Source organism: Phalaenopsis equestris, unplaced genomic scaffold (assembly GCF_001263595.1).
Source record: "Phalaenopsis equestris unplaced genomic scaffold, ASM126359v1 Scaffold000002, whole genome shotgun sequence".
Taxonomy (NCBI): domain Eukaryota; kingdom Viridiplantae; phylum Streptophyta; class Magnoliopsida; order Asparagales; family Orchidaceae; genus Phalaenopsis; species Phalaenopsis equestris.
In genome coordinates this window covers 48,336,266-48,354,054 of record NW_018164444.1, presented here as the reverse complement: position 1 = coordinate 48,354,054, position 17,789 = coordinate 48,336,266, and the positions used below count along the sequence as shown (strand labels likewise).

At 36.1% G+C, this 17,789-nt stretch overlaps 1 protein-coding gene across 1 annotated transcript in view; it reads right to left on the bottom strand.

The window, feature by feature from the left end:
• Position 1: 1 nt before the first annotated feature.
• The window catches only part of LOC110018629, a gene marked incomplete at its 3' end in the record, with an annotated part of 19,440 nt that continues 1,652 nt past the window's right edge, over positions 2–17,789 (bottom strand). The window contains 5 exon segments of the mRNA XM_020715994.1: positions 2–885; positions 1,684–2,255; positions 13,639–14,273; positions 14,275–14,609; positions 16,325–16,831. Of these exon segments, the coding sequence (XP_020571653.1) occupies positions 2–885; positions 1,684–2,255; positions 13,639–14,273; positions 14,275–14,609; positions 16,325–16,831 (2,933 nt within the window).

The window sequence follows — 17,789 nt, the reverse complement described above, 5'->3', positions numbered from 1 at the left end:
TCCCAAGCTGACTAACAGCATTAGCTGCACTTGCTTTCCACTCCGCCGCCTTCTTTCTCATCTTCTTACCCTCCTCCCCCTCCATCATCTCCCTTAACAATCTCTCAACCTCCGACCTTGTCAAGCTACTGTCCATCTCCATCCCCACACCCCAATCAGTGCGTGAATAAAAACAATTCATTTGTTGCTCCGCGAAGAACGCCCAAGATATCATCGGCACACCACCACTTATGCTCTCCAATGTCGAGTTCCAGCCGGAGTGCGTTAAGAAAACTCCCACTGCCCGGTGGCGAAGCACCTCCTCTTGATCGCACCAGTCTGCCAGCAATGCTCTCTGGCTAGTCTCTTTCAGAAAATCTGCAGGCAGCACAGACTTTTCTCCCCTCACTAGGTCGGGTCTGATCACCCATAGAAAATCATAGCCGCTATTGGCGAGGCCCCATGCTAACTCCTTGAATTGATCTCCGTTGATTACAGTTACGCTTCCAAAGTTGACGTACACAACTGATTGATCCCGCTTGCCGTTAAGCCAAGTTATGCATGTGGTGTCCTCCTTCCATAGGCTTGTGTTGATGGAGGCGAGTCGGCTTTCGTTTGATATCAAGCTTCGAGAGAGGAGCGATAGTGGGCCCACGGCGTAGACGGAGGGGATGATCTGCCGCAGTGCCTCAAGGACGGGAACCTCAAGGGCTTCAAAGGTGTTGAGCACGATTGCTGTGGCCATGGAAGCTCTGTTTGTCTCGTGCCGGATATAGTTAAACATCTTATCTTTTATATCCGTCACGCGCAGGAAAGAGGGTAAGTCCTTTAGACGTATGCCTTGTCTTAGACCGGGTATCCAGTCTACTTCTGTGTCAAGGTATCCGCTGGTTAACGCGGCCTCATCTACATCAAGACAACATGGTATAAGTAATGAAAAGACAAGTAATGGATCAAGAATATGCATTAGACATTTTTTAGAGAAGAAAAGTTATATTATTTAGATGCGAACTTACAACTGAATATTTTAAATGACAATGATCGATTGTTATTTTGAGTTAATTATATATATATATATTACATTCTGTCTTTTTCTCAATTTATTTAGGGGTAATTACATTAGATAGCAATCAGGACCTTGCTATTTACATATCTAGCACTTTTTTCCAGTCATTTTTTTAATATTCTCAAATATCAAAATTCATGATAAAACCTCTAACTCATATTTTTCATTTTTATCAAATTTTCTCTATAATTTATTCTTGACACATATAAATAAATTAATTGGATTGTTCAAAAATATCACATATGATACTAAATTTTGTAAATAATAATATTTCCGTTATATATATATATATATATATCCTATTAATTGGATTGTAAATAAAAATATTTCGGTTTGGATTGTTATATATATAAATTTTCTCTCTCTATATATAATTATCCTATTTATTTGTTCATCGTGTAAGATTTAAAATTCATAACATGTTATGTCTGCATCCTTACCGTATGTAAATTTCCCTAAAAAATATAATTGTCACGTCTCCTTGTTTAATTTAAGCATCTTCAAATTTTTTTTAATTTATTTCTAAAATCCAGTTGTTTTATTGTAAAATTAAAATTTTATGACAAACAAATATCTATAAAGATAACGAAACAAAGCTCGCGCGGATCATTATTTACGCTACGCTTCAACTTGTTTACCTTTGAGTGGAACGACGCCCCGATCCACTAGCTGTTGGAAGTTGAGGTAAGCAAGGAAAGCGCAAGCGCTGGTGGTCCAGAAAAGAATCTCCGGGATGTTGAGCTCACGAGCCGCGTCAAGTGTGAAACTCATGGCGCCATCAGCAACGATGCACGAGACGGGGGGCGTATTTTTCTCTTCTTTGAGCTCAGCAAGGAGAGTTCGGAATGGACCGAGACAATGCTTCATTGTTGATTCACAGAGATCGGGGACGTTCTGCGTAGCATTTTCATCGGAGTAGGGGAGGCCGTCAGAGATGGTAAAGAAACGGAAGTCGGGGAGTTCACGAACAGAGCCCTGAGAAAAATAGAGCCGGCGGCGGTTGTATTCGGATAGGACGAAGGTGATGTGGAAACCTTTGGCGTGAAGAATTTTGGCCAAGCTTAGCACGGGGTTCATGTGGCCTTGGGATGGAAATGGGACGCACACAGCGTGGGGTTTGTTTAATGAACTCGAAGCCATTTTTGTTTCTCCAATCTCTTTGAAGATAGCTAACCCCTTGATATGTTGTTTGTACGAACACTCGTCTTGTTACTGTTCTTGATAGAAGGCTGGCTTTGTTTATGTAGAGAGACGGGGGACGATGTTGAAGCCGGAAGTAAAGGACGGATTTTTAACTGAATTTTGAAGGATTCATGTAGGGATTATTCATTATCGAGCGAACATTTACTTAATTATTTATTTGATAGGTGAGAATATCAAATAATTCGGTAATAATGTTCATGATATTCGGAGTTAGAGCGGTGGACCGTTTTCCACCGCTTTGGAGGTTTCGCTTCATTTGAGCATTTTTTTTCGCTATTTTGTTTGTTAAAAAGCTACCAGGTGTAATTTTGCTCGGTCATTACTTTATATTTTGTATTTAATTTATGCTGAGATTTTTTTTTTCGTATAATTCTACGTGTTAGTGTGTTTTAAATGCAATAAAACTGTTGTTCAACTCTTTTCAATATATATATATATATATATTCTCAGATTCAAAGAATGAGGCAAGAATGTTCACCAAGCCAGTTGGATAACTGGGCTAGATCAATTAGAAAAAATAATAAGACTAGGGAAAATGTTCGAATAACCCACCAATTGTGATCAACACACAGATGCTAGATAAAGGCAGTTTGGCAACTTTCTCTGAAGATTAACTCTCACAATATACTAATTCATCCCGAACATTTCTCCCAGCAGTCCAATTTCCTCGGGAAAACCAACTCCTAGGCTGAAATTAACTCGCCCTATGACCAAATTGGCCAATTGAAGCATTAACTCTGTCTCCCAATATTGGTTACCAATGTAGGAAGTTACCCCGATAATATTTATTATAACGCCCAACCTAGAATATATAGGACAAAGATGTTAGATTGACGATTTCTTATTTCCTGGGTTATTTGTATATTTATAATTATAGTATTGATACGCCAACAACAAATTTTCATCATCCGACATAGGCATGACACAAATTTCGAGACAATATTTTATTTAGAAAACATTCAAATCTTGATAAAAAGTTATCTAGAGCTATCTTGATAAAAAGTTATCTTAGAAAACATTCAAATCTTGATAAAAAGTTATCTAGAGCTCTGATTTCAGCAAACTTATTGTCAAACTGGTCAGCTCGATGAGACGGACCTAATGATATGAAACTAGCTCAATCCGAGTCAAGTCAAGCCCAGATCAAGTCATAATCCAGACACATTTGGAAGATCAAATGGTTGTCGAATATGACAAGTTTATAATCGAATCGAGCAGCTTGACAAGACGAATCCAACGAGCCCAAGATCACTCAATTCTGATATCATTAAGGCACTCAAATGTTCATTAACCGTTGTTTGATTGGAGGAAGTTCTTCGGACCGTCCGATCAAAATGATTCATATTCATGCATTAATAAAACCAAAAACACTATAAATAGAGCCCCACCCTTCACATGAGGGGGGGCTGGAAGCCTCAAAGAGAACTGGAAGCTTTAAGAAGGAGCTGAAGTCCAGCAGCATCCCGACCGTCGTCGACCACCGTCGATCGCCATCAGCTACCCCCGGATCACCTTCATCCACTGTCAACCATTACTGTAGATCATGACCAATCATCGTCGATCACCACCAATCAGACATCGTCAGTCATCGTCGTGGGACATGAGCTCATCACTACGGTCCATTTGTCAACAACGACCTACGTGGTTCACAACTCGAGCAGCTCCCGCGTCCCCGGCCCCGGCGGCCTACGGACGTCATTCATACTCGCCACTATGACCTATGTGGTCCACAACTCCTGTAACTGCTTACTACGGTTTCTTTGGCCAATCAACACTTCTGGAGCAGCCATCTACAACACTCACGATGGACTACTACCTCCATAACAATCAACAATGACTCTTGCAACCTGCTGCCACCAAAAACAACAGTAAGATTATATTTACACAACTTTGTAATTCCATCTTCCCTAAGCTAGGGGAAGAATGAACCTGTGTACTCATCAGTCATGATGGATTATTTCAACTGGGATATGCCCCGTTATTTTTTCCTCTTTCAAGGGTTTTCCCGTAAAAAGTCGAGGTGTCTCCTCCTGCTTACTTCTCTTATGTTATCTGTATGTGTTGAATTCTCGTGCAAAGCTAAGACGATAATCCATTACTCTACCGCCGCAAATTTTCTGGCACGCATTAAATATAAGCCAACCCCTTTATAGAGGGGACTAGTGCAGTACAAGGGATGGATCCCAAGATATCAATTGAATGGCTTCTCTTTTGTTCTTCTTTCATTATGTTGGCTTAAAACTTTTTCTTATTCAATTCTTTCTTTGGTGATTTGAACCAATGGACAACTTAGGATCCAACCTATAATAGTCACTAAAATTTAAGAAATTATATTTTTTTCTTACAAATATTTTTACAAATAGTGGTTCATAAGATAATTTATATTGCGAGAAATACATATTTTTATTTGCTTCTTAACGTACCTTGATGTGAAGAGTGTGGGAGGTTTAAATCCTCTTTGATTAATTAATATGATTAACTAAGGCGTCTTATTTCTTTTGTTTGATGAATGTGGCTCATAGTCAAAAACTCATGAATATGGCCAAATGATTTTAGAAACTACCCCCAATAAGTGTAACTAAGCATATAACTTGTATTTTTCTATGTAACACATGGATGGTAAAATTCGAATCAAACAGTCATCCATTAACACTTCGTAAAGAATTTTAACATAATCAAACACAGTGGTTCATAAGATAATTTATATTGCGAGAAATACATATTTTTATTTGCTTCTTAACGTACCTTGATGTGAAGAGTGTGGGAGGTTTAAATCCTCTTTGATTAATTAATATGATTAACTAAGGCGTCTTATTTCTTTTGTTTGATGAATGTGGCTCATAGTCAAAAACTCATGAATATGGCCAAATGATTTTAGAAACTACCCCCAATAAGTGTAACTAAGCATATAACTTGTATTTTTCTACGTAACACATGGATGGTAAAATTCGAATCAAACAATCATCCATCAACACTTCGTAAAGAATTTTAACATAATCAAACAAGCATCCATCAACATATGGGTAAAAAGTTACCTTGTAACCAACCTCATCATATGGGCAAAAACAAACCCCTTATGAAAATATCATTTAATGCCTTACACTAATTACAACACTGCCCAGGTGATTATATATTTAGCTCAAAGAGTGTACATGTACATTCAATTAATAATATACATGTGAAAGTGTTGTGTCATAGATCTTCCCTATATTATTTTACATTATTAGGTCCACTAACTAACTATTCCTTATTACTACGAATACTTTAGATGCTTACTGTATCCACTTCAATCAACCATACACATTCTCCCTTACCAAGATGACAAAAATTTATATTCCTTCTCCCCCCCACATACAATTCCTAATATCACAAATCAAAACTATCTCTACTTTACCCCTTTTCATTGATGATTATATAGTATAGATGATTCAGATAAACAAGTTATTCAGTGTCACTGATTTCAATTTATTTCTGGAAAGAACTGCACCAAGCCCAACCCAATTCATCACCTTTAACTCGGAATAACAAGAGCTCCATCCTGAGTACACACTTTGGCATCTCATTGATCATCATTTAACTTCATCATTGTTGATATCTCCTATCAGATTTGAAATTTTAATACCCAAGTGGTTTCATTGGGAAAACATTATAGCCTTTTAGTTGAGACCGTCTCATTCTTTGAAGTCTTGTATGGGAGGTGATAGAGAGTTAGGGGTTCGTTATGAGTCAACTATAGTTAGATGACTTTGCATCATCTGATATGGGTTGGCAATTTGCTTATTTCATATAAGTCAATGGATGAATCGCCTTTAATCCTTAAACTTGATGGTGAATTATGGTGATATTATACTTATAGTTAGATTGGACCCACAACTTGTTATTGTTTGACATTGACTGTATTTTTTTAGGTTGGATTTATTAGTGAAGCTTCCAAATGAGCATATTTAGTTCCTCAAGTATCTTATATTTTTATAATTTTATAGTGAAAAAAATAAGAGAATAAATTGGTATTAAGTAATCATTTATTATATCATTTATATTTCACAATTAATGATTATGTCATGTAAGATTCTTTAAAGCCTTCTATAAGTATGGGTCTAACAGTTATGGTGGGCATTCATGTACTTTCTTCTTGTGGAGCTCCTTATTATTGTGTCACACAATTGTTTGAGCGATGAATATCCGAATAGAAAAGTTTAAAATCCTTGATATTTACTTGGCGTCAAGCTATTTTGTAAGAGGAATAGTAATGAGAACCCTTCAGAGAGAAAGAAGAAGAAAGCTAAAAGTATAAATGAATAAGGAAAATCCTCCTACTATGAGGCCTTTGGAGGATGCACATTCATTAACCCTGAAGTTTGATTCAAGCAAACTCAAGGGCTTGAGCGGCCTTTCCCTCGTTGCTAAAAGCTATGTGAGTACAAAAGGTATGCATTACCCTTTTAATTTGGTTAGTGTGTGTTTTCAAAAATGAAATTTTCTCCTAATCGGTACTCTAAGATCGACAGGGTCAATTTGGTAAGCCAAATCGTCAGCTCAACAACTTGTTAACTCAGTAAGGTTAATTTGGTAGGTTGGTAAGTTAACTCATTAGCTTGGAATGGTAGCCAACTTGGCTGCTTGTCAAGTTATTAACATGGTAGCCCAATATAGTAGGGTAACATGGCAGTGCTACTTGATAAAACAACTCAATAAGTCAACTTGTCAACTCGTTGAATCGTTAATTTGATAGATCAACTAGGTAACTCATAAACTCATCAACTTAATAGGCCAACTATCAACCCAACAGGACAATTTAATAAGGCAGCTTGATAAAGTAATCCAACATGCCAAATTGGTAGTTCAACAAGGTCAGTTTGATGGGTCAATTTAAGGTTATATATTTGATTTATAAATTCTTGTATCTTTGAAAGATAACAATAAAAAGAATAAGAGAATAATAAAAATTTCATTTATCATTTAGTTGTGAAGCTAAGACATTACTCATTCCTAAAAGAATGAATCAAATCTATATTGGCTCTCTATTGTGCAGTTGGTTAGTACGAAATTAGGAATTTTTAATGAACTTCATCAAGAAGGGTTTTGTGTATTACATAACGAGGTGTACATACAAATATTAGTGTATTAATAAAATAATGTTTTCTCTTAATCATTGTTTTTCTTATTTTTGTTATTAACATGACCAGAGTTTTAGTGCAAAGTTTATGACAATGGTATATAATATATCGAGTAAATCATATAAGCCAAAAAGGATAATACAATTTGTGTTAAGAATTAATTGGCCATCTGCATGGGGCTCTTAGCTCTCTTATAGAGAATTTAAATCTTAAAAATTCTTCATAAAAATGCATCGAGTTAAAAACTTTGTTGGTGACACATCATATATTAAAATTGAAGTTTAGGTGATAGATATGTAAATACAAAGGAACTAAGTGGTATAGATGTATTAAAATTGAAGTTTAGATGATAAATATGTAAATAGAGAGGAACTATGTGGTATGGATGTAAATCCTCCAAATTTAAAATGACCGTTGAAATTTGGACACCAAAATTTAAAAGCACGGATGTCAGTAAAATGATTTCTTCGATAAATTTTGAAGGAAACAAAAGGTGAAAGGAATGAGGAAATCTTGAGGTTGCGACCCAATTCCGTTTACTTTTGAGGAATGGCAACCAATGAATTGCTAGAATTAGATATAGGACACGTGCCCATACGACTTCTTCTCCCTCATTAATCAATTTGTTCTTCTCATTCAATGAGCCAACGGACTGGTCAGCTTATTGACGAAGTCTTACTTATATCAGCATAAACAAGAATTAGTGCTAATGACGACTTTAGATTAATGCCCTGTCGTCATAGTTGGAAGCTATTAAAGTATCTTACAATTCTTTATGTATTTACATATTAACATTAAAATTTTTATATTTACATGCATAACATTCAAATTTTTTTACTTCATATTAAAATTATCATTGTTATTATCAAAATTGAAATATAACTTCTTGTGCATAAATTTAAGATAGTACGATGTTATAAATGTTGACGAGTCATTTTCTGGTGGAACAACACAGAACTTACCGAATCATTCGTACCTTTAAGAAGAACTGTGAATTTCTAAGAAAAGCTGGTGGAGAAGGACAGGAAAAGAATCTCTCTACAAATGTCCCTATTAGCAAACTCTAAATAAACTCTCGAGTGTTATTCATGATAGTACATTCAATTGCCTCTTTTCATGCATATCCGAATAAAAAAAGTATTCAAAAATTACATTATGAGTAATTTAAGGAAGATTTTTCTAAGAGAAAATAAGTGTTGTAATTTCATATGAAAGGGTGATGTAGATATTAAGTTGTCAAATGGAACGGTCTGGAAACCTACTGAAGTTAGACATATTCCTAAGCCTGAATATAAATCTCATTTTTGTGAGCTTGTTGGTAAGTCAGGATTCATGACTACTTTCACAAGTGATTCGAGAAAGGTAACTAGAGGGGCAAAGGTGATGGCTCGGGGCAACATTGAAGATACTTTTTACTTGATTAATGAAATGACAAATTTCATTGATGTGGTTGAAATCAAGGTAAATGCATATTTGTGACACTGTAGGCTTAGGCATATAATCAAGAATTGTATAAAGTCCATACTTTCAAAGGATAAACTTCATGGTATGAAATCAATCGATTTGGATTTCTGTGAAGATGGTATAAATGATAAGCAGAAGGAAGTTTCTTCTCTAAAAGTGGTCAGTGGTGAAGTCAAAGAAACTAAAATTAGTGCATATTGAGGTATAAGGTCATACTCCAGTTTAGTACATTGGATGATCCCACTAATTTGTCACATTTATTGATGATCACACAAGAAAGGTTCGGCTTTACTTTTAATGACAAAAAATTGACATATTTGAAGTGTTTAAGAAGTGAACGACTATTATAGAAAATGAGATATGCTTGAAGATAAAGTGTCTCAATTCAATCATTTGAGATGAGTATCGTGATCAGAAATTTAAAAATTTATGTGCTACAAAGTGGACCAAAAATGAGTTCACTATCCCAAGGACATCTCAACATAATTTTGAGGTTGAGCGCATGAAAGGAACAATCACAAAGTGCGTCGGGAACATGAGGCTACATGTAGGCTTGCCAAAACAGTCTTTAGCTGAAGCAATGAATATTGATGTTTATCTCAGCAGTAAGGTAAAGCCACTCTGCACCCCCTTAAGTTGTTACTTTAAGCTATCTAACAAGCTATCACCTAAGTAAAAAAAGCACAAATGGGGAGAGCTCCACATGCTACAGGAGTTGGAAGTCTAGTGTATGCTATGATTTGTACCATACAATATATTGTATATGTAGTGGGAGTAATCAGCATGTATATGGGCAATCCAAGCAGACGTCATTGAGAGACTGTGAAGTGAATTCTCAGGTATTTGATGGGTATTTTCTCTTTCCTTTTCACCTTTTGCTTCATTCAGAATTTATCAAAGAAAACATTTATTAGCATCCGTGCTTTTAAGTTTTGGTGTCCAAAAGTCAATGTTCATTTTAAATTTGGAGGATTTACATACCTACCACTTAGTTCCTCGGTATTTACATATCTAACACCTAAACTTAAATTTTAATATATGATCTATTTAGACCTATATCATTTAATAATATATGGGTGTTTTGCATATGCACATGTTGATGCAGGGTTCAAGAGTAACCTTGACGCGAGATTAATCATGTGCACATTCATTAGATATGACTAAGATGAGTTTGGATATAAGTTTTGGGATTATAAAAATAAAAAATTAATCAGAAGCATGAATGTTATATTTATTAAAATGGAGATGAACAAGGATAGGTTTAGAACTCAGGATAGTCATCAGTTACATCTAAAGTGTCTATGTATGTTGAGATAGAAGACACTGGTGATTAAGACGGTGGAGAAAGAATAAGTGCTCAACAAAATGGAGCACATGAAATTTCTTAGTCACCTGTTCATAAGGTTGGGAGGTCCAATAGAGTGAAATGAATGGCCCAAAGGTATTCTCATTTTTTACACTAATTGATGCTAATAGATGGTGGTGAACCAGAGTGCCTTGATGAGGTCACTCAGGTTAAAGACTTAGGGGAGCAGGAGCTTGCCATGGATGAAAAAATGCAGTCTTTGGAGCCAAATCAGACCTAGAATTAGAAGGTATTACTAAATGACAAAAGATTACTACACAATATGTGGGTCTACAAGCTGAAAAAGGAGTTAGTTGGTACCCGACGCAACAATAAAATATTTATTGTGAATAATTTTCAATAGAACGAAGAAGTTACACAAATATTTTTCCTTAGCGCTGAAGATGACAACTGTCAGAGTTATGTTTAGTCTAGCAGAAGAGGAAGATCTACTTCTATAACGGTTAAATGAAAAAAATATCTTTTTCACATGGTGATCTGAAGATGGAATTATGTATGCTGCAACCCCAAGGTCACAAGTTTCCAGGGAATGAAGGTTTAATATGCAGGTTGTAGAAGAGTCTATATGACATGAAGTAGGCCCTAAGACAGTGATATAAGTGGTTTGACGAGTTCATGTCATACAATGGTACAAAAAGTATCTGAGAGACCATTATTCCATCATCAAACACTTCAATAATTACTATATCATACTTTTGTTGTATGTGGATGACTTATTGATTGCAGGGTCTCACATGCAAAAAATTATGACTTAAAGAAGCAATTATCAAGTGAGTTTAAGATGAAGGATTTAGGTCCAACTAGAAAAATTCTTAGGAAGAGAATCAACAAGAACGGAAGTGCAAGTATATTGAAATTATTTCAGCCATATTATGCTGAGAATATCCTATAAAGATCCAACGGGAGTGAGGTCAAGTCAGTCTGCACCCCCTTAAGAAGTCACTTTAAGCTATCTAACAAGCTATCATTTTTGTTTGAACCAAAGCAAGCGCAGATGGGGAGAACACCGCATCCTTTAGCAGTTGGAAGTCTAGTGCTATGATTTGTACCATACCATATATTGTATATGTAGTGGGAGTAGTCAGCAACTATATGAGCAATCCAGACTGACATCATTGAGAGGTTGTGAAGTGGATTCTCAGGTATTTGATAGAAACAATCAACATGTCACTTTTTATAGAAGTGTGGTTAACAATCTAGAAAGATTTGTAGAATTAGATCTGATAGGAGATTTCGATGGTGGAAGAAGTACATCATAGTATATTTTCACTTTGGGGAATATATCGATGAGTTGGGTTTTTAAGCTGTAGAATATTATTGTACTTTCAGTTCTTTAGGTCAAATGTATTGCTATCACTGAGGCTAATAAAGAGATGATTTGGTTACATGGCTTTATAGCTAAATTGAGCAAGGAGCAAGCAATTGGAAAGCATCATAGTGATACTATGAGTCTAATTCATCTTGCTAAGAACACTGCTTTTCATGTAGGACAAAGCCCATACAACTGAGGTATCATTTTATACACTTTCTCCTAGAAGATGGACAATTGCTCTTGGAAAAGATACACACAGCTCAGAATCATGAAGACATGTTGACAAGAGTGGTGATTATCGAGAAGCTGGAGCTATGCTTGACTTCAGATGAAATTCGTGAAGGTTAAGGTTAAGATTGGGGGTAAATCACACCACGGTATGTGACAATAAATATGGTATAAATAGAAGTATGGATCTAGTGAACATGTGTTGGGTGTTATCATTCTCCAGTTTGGAGATTATTGAGGTGTAAAGTTTGAAGCACCCACTCACGAAAGTCCACAACACACAACAACAGAAGATTTTTGGGCATATCAGACTCACGACTGCAAACTACTATGAAGGCTATTAAAACATTAATCAAGTACTTCTCAAACTACCAAAGTGTGGAAGCAAGGGACACAATAAACATTAACAGTACTTCTCAAATAAAGGCTTAAGTTTTAGAAATTTTACATGCCATAGAGTACTTCTTTTGCATATGCCACAATAAATCTTGTAGTTGTTCTAAGAGCAAATAAATTTTAAGAGCAATTCTAATAAAACATCTGACAGGGAAAAACAAATTTAAGGAAACATGATCCTTATAATTGCATGCAAAATCTTCAAAAAAAATTAAGTGCAATATAAATCCTTCAGCAACAAACGAAAAAAAAACACAACAATCAATATACAAACATCTTATTCACATAAACAAACACATAATTTCAATCCCTGAATTGCAGTTTTTAATCATTCAATTGTGTCGTTAACCAAAAAATTACTAAACTAAAACAATTCAAAAATGAATCCCTGCAACTTACAGAATTCAAATTAAACAAAAAAAAACCCGAGCAAATCTAAATTAAATGCAAAGGATTCAAAGCCCCCATTCTAGTTCCTGCTCCTTTTCTAATGCACTATTACCAACGATCCAATTATAAAATCTTTAAAACAGGAAACACCTCCAGATGAAATATCAATTCGACATTCATAAATAAAGGAAAATAAATCCAAAAATAAGATACAAAATGCATTTCTCGTCATCTACGCAATCGAAAGGTTTCCACACCGTAGAATATCACAGACAACCGATTATAAAAGATAATAATAACTGTGAAGATCTGAGTAAAGAAATATGAGAAAATTGCAGAGGGATCCTAAAATCTAACCTAGAAGTTCGGGAGTCAATAGCAATACAAGATTGAATTGAACATCAATCCACACTCTTCCTTAGTCGCCGACACCAAGATCTGCCGCTCTACTCCGAATGGGAAAGCCCGACCAAGCACGGAAAACATGACGACAAAGCTAAGAATTACGGGAAATCAGTTGAGAACTACATCTGTTTTCTATTCTTGCATCCAAACGAAATCAATCCAGGCAGGCGAGGCGAATCACAGGAGGGTAGTATTGGGATCGGGAGACAGAAACGCGGGACGCGGGGTCATATCCAAGTTCGGCGTCTAATACAATTTAAAACGTCTTTTCCTGAAACTCACGCAAAATGCTTGAAACAAACACGAGGTTTTTAAAACGCACAAGCGACAAATAAACTGTTCCAAACACACCCTTACATGCGTAGCACAAAAATTTTATGTTTTTGCATATCTCGAATTAAAACTTTCTCGAATTAAAACTTTCAACTTTCATTTTTATAGGCAAAACATCTAATTCTTTTCTATCAAATCACATCTAATGCTTTAATGCTGAAATTCACTTTTTCATATATAAATAAAGATGCTTTGACTGTAAATACGAAAATTTTGATCTGAGAGACGGTAAACACATAAGAATTGAGCGCTAAGCAAGTAAATCTCCGTTATTTAAAATGTATCTCGTGGAGATGCAACGAGTGACTGATGCCGCAGTAGTCACAGTCAACATTATTAACTCATAATAAACCTACATCCCATGATTCACTCTAATTACGTTCCCCTTTCGTATGAATTATCTGAACGGAGAAGCATCTTGATCACCTTCTCCAAGTTGACCGAAGAACTTCCTAGCCGACTAACTGCATTAGCTGCACTCTCTTTCCACTCCACCGCCTTCGCTCTCATCTTCCTGCCCTTCTCCCCCACCATCATCTCCCTTATCATTCCCTCAACATCCCCCCTTCTCACGTTTTTGTCAATCTCCATCCCCACACCCCAATCAGTGCATGAATAAAAACAATTGGTTTGCTGCTCCGCGAAGAACGGCCAAGATATCATCGGCACTCCACAGCTTAAGCTATCCAACGTCGAATTCCATCCCGAGTGTGTTAAGAAGATGCCCACCGCCGGGTGGCAAAGCAGCTCCTCCTGCGCGCACCAGTTTGTCATCAGCCCTCTCTCCTTAATCTCTTCCATGAACTCTGGAGGCAGCACGACTGATTCTCTCTTCAATTGGTCGGCCCTGATCACCCATAGAAAGTGATAGCCGCTATTGGCGAGGCCCCAAGCGAACTCTACCATCTGTTCGTTTGTCATCACAGTTATGCTTCCGAAGTTGACGTACACAACAGACTGAGGTGCCTTGGCGTCAAGCCAGTCCATGAATGTTGTCTGAATGTTGTCTCCTCTCCTCCTTCCATAGGCTTGTGGTGATGGAAGTGAGAGGGCTGTGGCTTGGTATCATGCGTCGACAGAGGAGGGATAGTGGGCCGATGGTGTAGACGGGCGAGAGGATCTTCTGCAGTGCGGTGAGGGCCGGAATCTCAAGGTCGTTAAAAGTGTTAAGCACGATTGCTGAGGCCATGGAAGCTCTTCTTGTCTCGTGCAGTATGTAGTTGAACATTTTGTCGTTTTGATCCGTCACACGAATGAAGGAGGGTAGGTCCTTCAGACGTATGCCTTTTCGTAGTCCTGGGATCCAATCTACTTCAGTGTCGAGGAATCCGTTGCTTAAGTCGGCCTCATCTACATGTGACAGCATAATAAGATTAGTAACGAGACAAGTTAAAAGGGAGAGGAAAAACACTTAACATTACTCGGAGGAGCACAATTGAGCTAAAAATATTTAAGATGTTAAAATGTTTAAATGAAACTTGAAAGTCAGTTAAGATATTGTGAATAAAATTTGATTTATTTTTAAAATTTAATCTTATTTTTCAATTTAATTTTTATAAAACATTTAGTTATAAAGAAATATTAATAACATTTTTTAGAAAGATTTACATACATATTACTCAATTCTTAAATATTTATGCATGTAGCATTTGAACCAACGGATTCTACTTATCTTTGATGAATCAAAATAAATTAATTATGTCAATCCAAATTTTGTGAGTGAATCTAGGTCTAATCTGAAATTGATCTAAATTCTATTCAAATATATAAAAAAAAATATAGAAATTAGGATTCAATTCAATTCTTCTTCGACCAATTAACCAAAATTGACCCACTTAACCTCTATTTTATGTATGCATAAAAATTATTCGGGTCAAGTTTGTTTCAAATTCTAATTAGTTCAAATTCATGGGTCAAATTTAAGTTAATTTCGGATTGGTGGATTAATTTATTTTCAATTTCAAACTTGTGAGTCAGCCCATACCTGACTCTTAAAATGTAAATGTGTTGGGATTTTCTAGCCAAATATGACCTAAATAAACCAATCAATTCGAGCTTCAATTTTTGAGTTGGCTTAGAGTCTAGTATCACATGAATCGGAGTTAGGCTGTAATTTGCATTTACATTAAATAAGATTTATCAGATCTATTAAGTCATAAATTTGTGTGGCGGAGTTTCAACTGGTGAGCGATGGTGAAATAAAGCTTTAATTCGCCGCCCAATCGAATTTATTGAATGTAGATTTATGTCATAAAAGAGAAAAAAGAGATAGAATGCCACAAAGTTTGATATAAGTAAATGTTGGATTTAACTTTTATTTTTTTTGATATTTGGCTTGATTTAAGTCAAATCAAGACTAAATCCTATTAAAAATATGTCACCTAGAAAACAAAAATTCAATGTTGTTTCTGTATCACAACGGGCAAATTATGAGTCTCTCCGTAAATAAATATTTTGAAGTAGATTAATTGCAAGAAAGAACATCCAATCAGAAAGATATTAATAGGACAATTAGGGAGCATGGAAAAATTTAATGTAGTTTCTTTATCACAGCTGGCAAATTATATGTCTCTGTGTATATAAATATTTTGAAGTAGATTAGTTGCAAGAAAGGACATCCTCTCATAATATAGAAAGATATTAATAGGGCAAATCCTTTTATTTTTCTCCTCGAGCTTCTAGAGAAACCATATTTAAAGCATAATATCTCTCACGAGTCATTCCGTATTTATTTATCTTTGTGTTACATATAAAAAAAATAAAATGTTAATCTCCAGATCTACCGCGAAAAATAATTCAACACTAAAAAATAATAATACTTGTAGTAATGAGACAAATGCTAGCTAGAGGATGAAAATGATAAATTTGAGATTAAAAATCATCAAATAATATTGTTTTAGAATTGAGCCGGCCGATTTAAAATAATCAAAATTGCCGAAAGTATCATATTTTATAAAAAAGTTGATCAAGATGTCTATAAATTTTGGTTTTGACAGGCCAATGTATGTAAAAACAAAAAACCAAATTTGTGGATCACAATTCACCCAAAGCTTCAACCACGTTACCTTTGAGAGGAAAGAGGCCGCGCTCTACAAGCTGGTGGAAATGAAGGTAAGCAAGGTAGCCGCAAGCACTGGTGGTCCATAAAAGTATCTCGGGGATGCCAAGCTCGCGTGCTGCGTCAAGAGTAAAACTCATGGAGCCGTCCGAGACGATGCATGAGACGGGTGGCGCACCGGAGGAAGTCTCTTCATTAAGCTTGTCAAGGAGACTTAGGAATGGGCCCAGACAGGTCTTCATTGTGGATTCGCTGAGTTCGGGGATGTTCTGCGTAGCTTCCTCGTCGGATATTGGGAGGCCGTCGGGGATGGAGGCAAAACGGAAGTCGGGAAGTCCATTAATAATCTCTGGGCCTTGGGAATGAGCCAGCCGGCGGTGGTTGAATTCGGTGAGGACGAAGGTGATGTGGAAGCCTCGGGTGTGGAGGACTTTGGCTAGTTTTAGCATGGGGTTTATGTGGCCTTGGGCCGGGTATGGGATGCAGACTGCATGGGGCTCTTTCCCTCGATCACCTTGTAGAAAGCTAGCTCCTCGGTCTTTTGGTACTGGGACTTGGTGTTCTTAGTTCTGCTGGGGATGGGTGATGGCTGACTGCCTCTATAGATGAGGAATTATTATTATATATTCTTTAATTTATTGCGTTTAGACCGTTCATTGTTGGCCAAGGACTCGAGCTTAATTTGTATATTAAATTATTGTCATGCAATCCGGATGTGAATTCTTAATAATTTTTTTCTCTGTTTGTCCACACTGCAACTACGAAGAGCGATGAATGGAGTCATGCTCTATACATGTGAGTTTGTGATAATAATTTTTTCCGCAGCAAGCTGGTATGAATTAAATCTTGTTCGATTAGACTTAACATTAAGTCACTCATTATTAACCTTAATGTTTGCTAGAAAATTGACGACAGTAGAGTAATGATTATTCATCATCTTGGTATTGCATGAAAAATCACTACACACTCAAGTAATTAAAGAGAGGTACACATAAGAGGCACCTCAATTTTTTTAAGTTTAAACCTTTTAAAGAAGAAAAAACCACGAGACATAACTTAATTGAAATAATCTACTGTGAATAGTGAGTATACAGGTCTAGGGGTGTAAACGAGCCGAACACAAGCTGAGCATGCTCGTTTATATTTCGAGCTCAAAAAGTGTGTTCGTGCTCAACTTGTTTGCTTAACAAACTGAACATGAGCTGTTCACAAACAAAAAGTCTTTTTAACAATACTAATCATGTAGCCATAAGACAAAAATGGTTTGAGCAAGATTTAAAAATTATTACTTATATTGAAGCATCATTTGAATCTAATTTAATAATTTTTATTATATTTTCTTAATCAATATTTTAATTGATTATAAATCTTTGAAACCTTGCAGTCAATTAGATTTTTTAAAAATACTACTTAATATATATATATATATATATATATATATGTGTGTGTGTGTGTGTGTGTGTGTGTGGGGT